Below are 10,126 nucleotides of genomic sequence, written 5' to 3' on the forward strand. Positions count from 1 at the left end.
AAATACTTTGACTTTCACGAATGTGGGCGTCATGTACGACGAATCCTGAATCCGGCGTTACATGACCTGCGTTCAGTGATTAAAACTTTTATTAACCGAGGTTAATACATTTCTATCAACCAGGGTTGACTTAATTCAACCAGTGTTAATCTTTGTCAATCACAGAGAACGCACAAAACGCACAAAATGTGTGATATCATTTTCGGAGCAGGTGAAGGACGCTTGAACAATAATCCAAGTACTCAAAACATTAATGATGCTGAAAGCTAAAAACAACATGGAATTTGTGGAATTAATGATTTGAGCACAAATATATGTGTACGAAGGTTACAAACACGTATTTCAACAAGTGTTTTATTGCTTGACAACGTTGCCACTGTGCTATTCTGATTAAATGTGTGAAAGTTACGACAGATGAAACTAACGCTTAATAGATCCAAACGAGATTCAGTACGATTATCCAAGTGACATTGACTTTCATGACTATACATCAAACAATCAGCTTCTATAATGCCATTTCCTTGACACAACCGACAAATATAATAACAGTACTTTATATTCATCATAATTAATATGTTTTCATTCGTGATTGAATAAAAATATGTCATTCAGTTCCCCACATGGGTACAATGTGTGAAGCCAGTTTCTAGTGTCTCTCTAACTTTCTTTGCCAGTGTATTATCCTATACATGGGTTAAGGTAAGGTAGCGTGGACTAAACAGGTTGGACTAATGCTTAGTCTCTGAACATATATAATTTTGATGGTAACAAAGCCATATAAACTGAAAAGGAACCCTAGGGAGACCAAAGATTCTGAACCTGGGGAAATGCTTCATTTGAGTCTAAAGCATTGCAGAGAGGGCCTTCATTTGAGTCTAAAGCATTGCAGAGAGGGCCTTCATTTGAGTCTAAAGCATTGCAGAGAGGGCCTTCATTTGAGTCTAAAGCATTGCAGAGAGGGCCTTGACAAATAATGTGGTCCGGGGACTGTGAGACAGATTATAAACTGGTAAACCGAGGCGTGCAGCAAATCAATTAACAATGGTCAATTAACAATCAATTAACAATGAGTTGACAATGGTCCACAGAGGCTAATTTAGGTCATTCCTTGGTCAACAGGGCTTTGCATTAAAAGTCCAGGGTCTTCTCACTTACCGCCAGCAAAGTGATTTCATGAATGTTACTAGTTGATGGTCCTTTCCGTGGTTTTGAGTAGACAACGGTGTAGATAGAATGGTCTCTCTTTCTCGAAAGAGGGGTATGGGCGGCATAGTGGTTAAAGCGATCGTTCGTCACGCCGAAAGCCTGGGTTCAAATCCAGACATTGCTACAATGGCTTGACCTAAATGGAATGCTGGAATGCTGGAATGCTAAAAGCGGCGTAAAACCTTAGTCACTCATTTTTCTCTAAATACGACGCGTGTCATTACTTGCACCTTTCTATATATATCAGCTGGAGGCAGGTATGTTGTCCCGTATTTGTGGCATGCAGCCACGTCTAGATTGCAGCGTACATAAAAATCCTGAAGAATTGTGATTTTCCAGGAATATATGACAGAATGTTTCAATAGTTTTTCCCTCATTTTTATTTCATCAAATCATGAAATCCTGATCAAATGGATTTTAGTCACACCAGAGTCTTTCATATTCACGTGGGCAATGACGTTATCAGCATAAAATATAGTATTTTTCAAACAATTATCGAAAGGGCGAAGTCGCGTAATTTCTATACATGTCAAGAATAGTCCATAACTTTATCTCCACATCGTCGTTTCAGTTTTCAGCTCCAGAACCACTTGTTTCTCCAGGAATACAGAAATAGGGTGCATTTCAATGTCTGCACGGTTAAAATTAGAGCCACTTCATGGCCTTGTGTGACTGTTACTATTACCGCTGGATTAGGGAACACGTGTTTACTGACATGTGATAAAACAAGTCAGACATGTGATAAAACAAGTCATTCCGAGAGAGCCAAAATTAGTACTGATCTTTTTCACTTGCTGTCACGCACTCATGCTCTTTATATTTCTTTTTCGAATGTCTAAGTGATACCGTCCGTTCATAAAAGGAAAATTTTACAGCTGCGATTTTTGTAGCAAATATATCCAAGTCTAGAAAATGTATCAAGTCTAGATTCTCCTAGCTTCATCTGAAAATGAAGGAAGCTTCAGGGATCCATTTCATTATATGATATTTGTTTACTATGATCTTTTTTTCAGTAAAATATGTTCATTTCAGAGACTAGTTGTTAGTCTAATCCATTACGCTCAGGCAGGAATACTTGGCATAAGAGGCAAATGTATGGTTAAGTGTACATAGAATGGCGGGATGGTTTACACGGAAGACTGTAGTTTTCATGATGGTATTACAAAATATACATAGCTTTCTAAAAATCCATTTTGTTTAGTTAACCAGTTTTAACACATTACGTCTGTTCAAAATAATGGTTTGGGATTTGAAATTTCCGATGATGTTTGAAGAAAGGTCGGAGAAAAAATGTAAAGTAATTCATCACCAACATCAAACATGTCGCAGGGGTTACACATTCTTTCTAATGGAATTTTGTGCCACCTACCCACTCCTATAGGTAAACGATTGTATATGATATAAAATATTTTATCTTGACTTGTACCATATTTCTGCATATTTTTTATGTAGACAACTGACTCGCCCTTGCATGTATTGATGGAAAGTGCGACTAATATCTAACAGTAATCGTGATGCCATTTAGGTTAATGTTCGTTTATATATAATCTTATCGAGACGTATTCTGCATTTAGAGGAGACCAACGTGTAGGTTTCATAATGATCTGTGTATTAATACCACAGTAAAATACACGTGCGTACACAAAAATATTATTTAATTGCTGAATTTCATGTAGGATGTAGTCCAATATCATTGTCCTGACTTTGATAATTAATTCACTCGTTCTCGACTGCCCCATTAAGCCGTCCTTTCTCGATTCACAGTATGTCATAAAGTTATGGTAAACACGTGACGACAGCCGGACCTGCATGAACGGGGAATGCCCCGTAGAGAGTTCTTGGAAAGGTGTGGTCAGATCCTGCCCGTGCAGTCTGGTTGACGAATCCGGAACCACGTGACGCGCCGGGCTATATAAACCGGAGCGAGCCGGGTCGGACAACACACTTTTATCAACACTTGGCTTATCCTCCACACGCTCGGAAAACTTACAGGTTTGCTCAAAATTCATCATTGTCTTGTACATGCATGATACTTCATTGCGTTTATTTCAAATTAGGGCAATTGTTAAGTTGATTACAGCAGGGATAAATCTTAATTATACTAACAATTTGGACGTAAGTTGCAAAAGAAGAAGATGAAACTGGTGGAAAAGAAATAATAGAAGTTTCCATATCTTAAGTTTTATTAAGTTTTCTTAATATTCATTACGGAACTTTCAAATACCCTATTGGGGATATACAGGGTAAATTTTCCATTTTATTTTTATTTTTATTAAAGTTAAAGCAGCTTTAGTTAAATAAAGTTAAAAGTCTGTTATAACAGATTTAAATAGAAATTTATATTTAGTTTCCAGAAAATATTTCACTCAAAATTACTTAGACATTGTGGAAAATTTACTTAACGTTTCCAAATATTCAAAAGCGTCAGTGGAACATTAATTATAAAATGTAAGTGTCGGACCAACTCAGTTTTTAAAAATAACATACTTTTGAATTCACAGCAATAAGAACAATAGGTACTATAATCCGTTAACAATGATACAGTTACGCATAGTATATGTACTTGTATACTTTGGCTCTGTTTAGAATACATATCTCGTCTCCTATGTTTATACACTTACTTTAAATCCGAATCTGATTTAGAAAAAAAATAATGCAGTACTTGTATGTTATGTCTTTCAGTTTGTACTACAAATTGGACAAGCATGCAAAGATTCTTAGGCAGTGTACTTCTAACACTGCTCGTTGGTCTGGCCGCGGCTCAGAACCAGGTAGGTTGTCATAGTTGAATTTACACAATATTTATTAACACATTTGTATTGATAAAGGACACTTTTATGACACAGTCATATTTTCCTATTTTGTAACCGTATTTTGTCATTATGGGACTTTTTGTTAACAGCCACGCATTTGTAGTTTTTTCATGAACGATTTGTTTGTCGCTTGTTCTGAGTCAGTATGCGCACTCTATACAGTCGCCTCTGTGTACATATGCCGTTGTGCATCGCATTATACAAACTCATTATCCGACCGTTGCATTGTGTAAGTAGGGAAGTCATTAAAATGTTGGGTTTTTTTTATTTTCACGATTTAAAAATATATCAATGAAAATGTGAGAGATAGGCCTAGTAATAGGTTTAATTAGACTGCATCGTTGTAGAGAATGTTTACTCAGTGCGTTAGTCCTCTTTTTAACAGAGCGATCCAAATGGACCGGACACAAGACTAGCCCTAGCGGCTCTTATCATTGGCATCATTGCATGTGTGGGGATACTCTTCCTGGGGTCGGCTCTGGCATGCTACATGAGGAGAATACAGGTAAATATTACACATATATCCATACACATATATCAGTGTAGGCTTGCTGGAGCCAGGACGTATTGTTTTCAGCAATACAAGCCCCTGTGGCTGCAACTGTTTCACGAGTGGGCTGCGTTTGTTTCCATTTGAGATGCAATTCCTTCAAATTTGCCGTATTTCCTTCAGTTACTTAGGGGGGCCCTGTTTCCTATTTCTTCTCATAAACAAACTCATTTAGGAGTATTAATTCCGTTACAAACCCGCCATATCTACTCGTGCAATGCGTCTTAAAAACCATGCAGTTAGTGTGTGCTATCCCGGAAATACCTGAACGTCAACAGACATGTCACCTGTCATAACAATCACGTGTATTGTTTATTTCAGCATGACGGATACGGACAACACAGCAACTACGGCAACTCCGTGTCCGGTAGGTTATTCCCTCGATATAACGCTGTCTATTTTTCCGGTGATACATCCGGGTTCCTTGTACATACCGGCCTTCAAGCGCCGAGTATTATGTAACCTAATACCCAACGGCACGGCCTTCTGACTCTGATTGAAAGCGTAAATGTACAAATGAAATTGAATCGTAAACTATAGATATGTAGATGTTTACATTACAAGTTCCTCGCTATTTTTTCTAAAGAATGGCAGTATATGGCCGTAAATCGGATACTTATAGAGTATTATTTAAATTGCAGATAGTATTGGATTGTGTTTATGAAATCTTGCTTTTGAATGTGACTTTGTGTAAATGACGGATTTGTGTTTATATGCAAATTTGATTTTGAGGCTTTATGGCTGATATACTAGAAGAACGAATAAAATTCTAGACTAATGTTTAGTCTCTGAAAGTGCATAATTTTCTTGAGACAAATAAACCCGTTTAGATTTAAAAGGATCCCCATTCACGAGGGAAATTGAACCTGAGGGAATCTACACTTGCTTCAATTAGGGCTCTAGCACTGCGGGGAGGACTGGGCAGTTGGGAATATACTAGTAATATGGTTCAGGGTCTGTGAAGGACTCTAACAAAAGTGGTAGTTTCAAAATTAACATTTTATGTATTATTTTAAGGTAAATTTGTTTGAATTTAATCATTAATTTTACAACACCGCATAAGAAAGATCCATGGAAATATCGGCTCTGCAACGTTTTTTTTCTGATAGCGTGAACTGATTCGATTGTATATTCGTGTCTGTGGTTTCAGATCGAATTGATTTGATGGAGAAAAATCCTCTGCCTGCTGCTGAAGTTAACGATGACGCACGTAGACAGTCAACAACCCTGGTGAGTACAGTAGTAGTTGTTAGTGGGTGTGTTGGGTCTGACACCGTTTTGTATAGCGTTCTGCGTTTTTCAAGACGTGTCTGTTGAATTTGGGAAGAAAGTAATGTGAGTCTTAGTCGTTTAAACACACGGTTGTTGGGCAGACAAACATGCAAATACGATTTGTTTATTGTTTTACGCCGCACTCATCAATATACCAGCTATATGGGGGATAGAATATAGTATTCCAGAAATATCACCCAAATAAATAAATAAATAGATAAATAAATAAATAAATCATGTACTGTATTACTTTATGTTATATAAGTCTCTACTAAACAAACGTAACTCCAGTATTTGATATGTGAGTATTTGTTTCCAGTGTGAGGAAGCCAACATGTGTCTTGGTGTGGGAACCCTACGTCAGATATCGCTGTCTCTCCTCCACGATATGCTCCTCAACCTGTATAACATCCACATCAAACTCGAGTGCAGGACGACACAAAAGTTCCAGTCTGACCGAGAACTGGCCATGACCACTGCTGCCGACAACGAGACCGTCACCAAACAACTCGCGCAGACGCTTCAACTCATCTTTCCCAATGACTCTTCTAAGGCTGAAACCTTCATGGCTATTGGCGAGAAGATCCTGAAGGACAACACCGTGAGGCAACTCTTGGACTCGACCTTCCGAATCTGTCGTGTCTGCTTGGGCATCGTCCGAGAGTGGGAGGCTGAAAGGGAGCTGTTTGTGGGCGTTGTCCCGACGGAAGGACCCGGATACATCAACTTCAGCGTTGTCGATGACATCAACAAGGTCAAGCTAACATGGGACGAGAACAAGTTCGAGAAAGACTTCATGAATACAACCTGCAAGCTGGCTCAAGCGTTGCGAGATGAACGTCGTCAGCCCACTCCGGTGGAGTACATTGCCTTCCAGTTGGCGTACCATTGTCTCGCTAAAGGGAAACAGGTCACCCTGAAGCCTCACAGGTCACTTGGCTCTCCTGGCTTCCGTCCTCATACTCAGACATATATGTCTCTCACAGACCCCGGCGAGGGCCACGTGTTGGGCACCACCCGCTTCAATGAGTGGATGCAGGGCGCAATCATCCACGTGGAACATCTCGAGAGACCGAAACATCTCCCAAGGAAGAATATCGAGTCGTACAGAATATCATCTCTCTTCAACTTCTCCAAAGTCCGTCTCCACGTTGGCCAGGCAGCCCCCACGACCTACTTTGTCGGCAGAGCCATGAAAGACTCATCATCTGGCAAGTTTGAAGAGGATTTCCTTAAAGTTGTTCACATGACGTCTGCTACCATCTCTGCCGCTTTCTACCAGGGTGGTGCCGAGTGCAAGGTGGCGATGGAGGGACTCACAACAAGCCAGGCCCTGCGTTACATGAGAGCTTTGAAGGCACAGGTCAACCGCGATCGCTTCAACCAATACTTGTCCGCAGCATGGAATCTCAACCAGGTCATCGTCGACGACTTTGAACGGGAACACACAATTGAACTGAAGACCAGGAAAGAGATTGCCCTAAGAGCTATCGAGATCACTTCACTTGGAGGCTTTGATAAGGTGACACTGGACGGGGCAAGTGACACCTACCCATCCAAATGTATCATGTACCAGATGGGATTTGAAGAAGCTCTCACCTTCAACCACGAGGCCCACATGCGAGGTTTGGTCACATACTTCTCCGCTGGCTTCAAGTTCGACGAAATCAAGCACGCCGTGTATGCCGGAGTGGACGGTATCGGTATAGGGGGAGCTCAGGTGTTGAGGTACATGGACAGTGACAGTGGCATGCATGGACCTTACACGGAAGAGAACATCCCGCGAATCCTGCAGAGCAGAGACACTGCTGCCAAGTCTGTCCGTGGAAGAGGCGTGCACCTCCTAGTCAGACTGGACACCATGTTCTTTGAGGGAACCATATCCAGTGTGGAGAACGGAATGAGGGAGCAGCTCTTCAACGCTCTGCTGCAACAGAATGAGGAGGAAATCAGATCCATTGTGACAAAGCTGGACTATATCATGAACATCCCATGTGAATTTGGTCTCCCACTTGCTGGTCAAGCCAAACGGCTGACTGTGGCAGAGACGCCTCTCCTCAAAGAATGCGCAGAGTCAACATACGAGTGGGCCCTATTCATCTCCAGACTGCGGACGCAGGTAAGCAAGATGGATGAGGCTGCCCTGGTGGAGGAGTATGACGGGGAGCCATGGCACACATACAGAAAGAAATACAGGGATAATATTCAAAGGGAGCTTCTGAAGGGTTATACCAGACAGGTGTCGTTCCAAGTGCAATACAAGACAACAATGTGAAATACTCCTGGTTCAAAGCATCGCCTGTGATCTCTAGTGTTCTTGTCCTAGAGACAAGACCGCTACGAAGCAGTGATGAGTCATGAGGCTCTTTACAACTTGATGGCTTGCAGTCATGTTCTTCCACTGTCATCTATCACAAACTTCCATTGCATATCTCAAATATTTCACTCAGGTAAACATAACATGTTTGATTTAATCATGTTATACTCTACAGTACAGGCAGACCTAGATCTTGTTGTACAAGTGGACAGCCCCACAAAGAATCCTTTGGGGATGTTTCTTTTCGAGCATGATAGCTTTTTCACAAAGGACAAGAACACATGTACTGGATCGTGGCATTTTGCTTCTGATATTAATTCTTGGTCTACTGAGGATTTTTCTAGGATAATAATATACCTTGCTTCAAGGTCAAATTACGAATAAGTAATCACAAACAGCTGAAAACAATGTTGCACTGGGTACTGTATTGCCCAATGGTCATGGTTGACATCCGGTGCCAAGGCACCATCGTCTCGAATTTTATCCCTCGATGTACCATGATCTGCTTAACATGTTTCAAATCTCAGATTAATCCAGTTTATTATCCTAGATTTGTATCAGCCTTGATTCCATATACAATTTGATTTGTGCTATACAAGAATTGAGCCTCCGTGACACGTGTACAATGAAGACTTAGTGGTGTTATATACCATTTTATCACATATCTAGAAATGATAAAATGCACTTTGAATGTTCCATAGTTAGCATAGGTTGTTGTAACCAAACCTGCATTACACCCATTGACATTCCCGGGTTAATACATGGCATGTCAGCGTATTTTGAATCAGTTATTAGTATCTGCTCGAATGGTAGGAAATTGGAGTTATGTCCCTTGGTGTGTCGTGTGCTGGCCGAGCTTTCTTATGGCGTTTCCTGATAAGGTGCAATTGCATTTCATTTAGTACATGCAGAACACATTTCTCAATCTGATATTATGTTATATGATATGAAGTTGTTTATTATATCAGTCTGTTTTTATATGTCACATTGTTTCACCCATGTGGCCCTTGGTTCCACAGGGGTATGATATTGAACTGGTTGCATTGAATTGTAAATATAAAATGCTATGGTGACTATGCTAGATGTACAATGTGACCATTGAAGCATTAACTGGAGTGCAGTTCAGTTCATATGCAATGTCATGTTTTATTATCAAGCGAATTGTTCTCTCATTTGTTGACTGTAAATAGACTATATCACTGGATGATGATGACAGGTTTGGCATGAAACTTTGTTTTGTTTAATTGTATCATTTTATACTGAATCTGTACAAATCAACAACAGAAAAAAATAAAAACTTATAAAAGATCCAAATGTTTTTGAGATAGATCTTCATTCACTTACAGATAAAACATACATAGTTTCCTATGGATTTATTAAACACAATGTATTGTCTTTAGAGCAGGCAGTTGAAATGCATACTTACTTTTAACATGCTTATTGAAAGAGTGAGTGAGTGCTTTCGGTTTTACGCCACATTCAGCAATATTTTAGCTATGTGGCGGCGGTCTGTAAATAATCGAGCCTGGACCAGACAATCCAATGATCAACAACATGAGCATCGATCTGCGCAATTGGGAACCGATGACATGTGTCAACCAAGTCACCGAGCCTAACCACCCCATCCCGTTAGTCGCGTCTTACGACAAGCATAGTCGCCCTTTATGGCAAGCGTGGGTTGCTGCAGGTCTTTTCTACCCCGGGGACCTTCACGGGTCTCATGGCAAGCATGAGTTGCTGAAGACCTATTCCACCCCGGGACCTTCACGGGTTTCATGGCATCCATGGGTTGCTGAAGGCCTGTTCTACTCCGGGACCCTCACGGATCGCTTACTGACAGAAAACAGTAATTCCCGTGTATGTTGGTTAATGCTGAGGTGAGCAATATATAAATTGCAATAAGGCAGCCATACATTATTCAGTCTGTACCAGACAGTAGATGATTGACATCATGAGCATCGATCTATA

General features: G+C 40.5%; 1 protein-coding gene across 1 annotated transcript; it reads left to right on the forward strand.

Moving 5' to 3' along the window:
- Positions 1-3,149: 3,149 nt before the first annotated feature.
- Positions 3,150-9,472, forward strand: LOC137293756 (uncharacterized). The gene is made up of 6 exons (XM_067824469.1): positions 3,150-3,198; positions 3,889-3,977; positions 4,405-4,524; positions 4,891-4,936; positions 5,720-5,799; positions 6,161-9,472. The coding sequence occupies exons 2-6, from the start codon at positions 3,912-3,914 to the stop codon at positions 8,114-8,116; spliced, it is 2,268 nt and encodes a 755-aa protein (XP_067680570.1). The 5' UTR covers positions 3,150-3,198; positions 3,889-3,911; the 3' UTR covers positions 8,117-9,472.
- Positions 9,473-10,126: the final 654 nt, after the last annotated feature.

This window comes from Haliotis asinina, chromosome 8, assembly GCF_037392515.1.
Source record: "Haliotis asinina isolate JCU_RB_2024 chromosome 8, JCU_Hal_asi_v2, whole genome shotgun sequence".
NCBI classification, from domain to species: Eukaryota; Metazoa; Mollusca; class Gastropoda; order Lepetellida; family Haliotidae; genus Haliotis; species Haliotis asinina.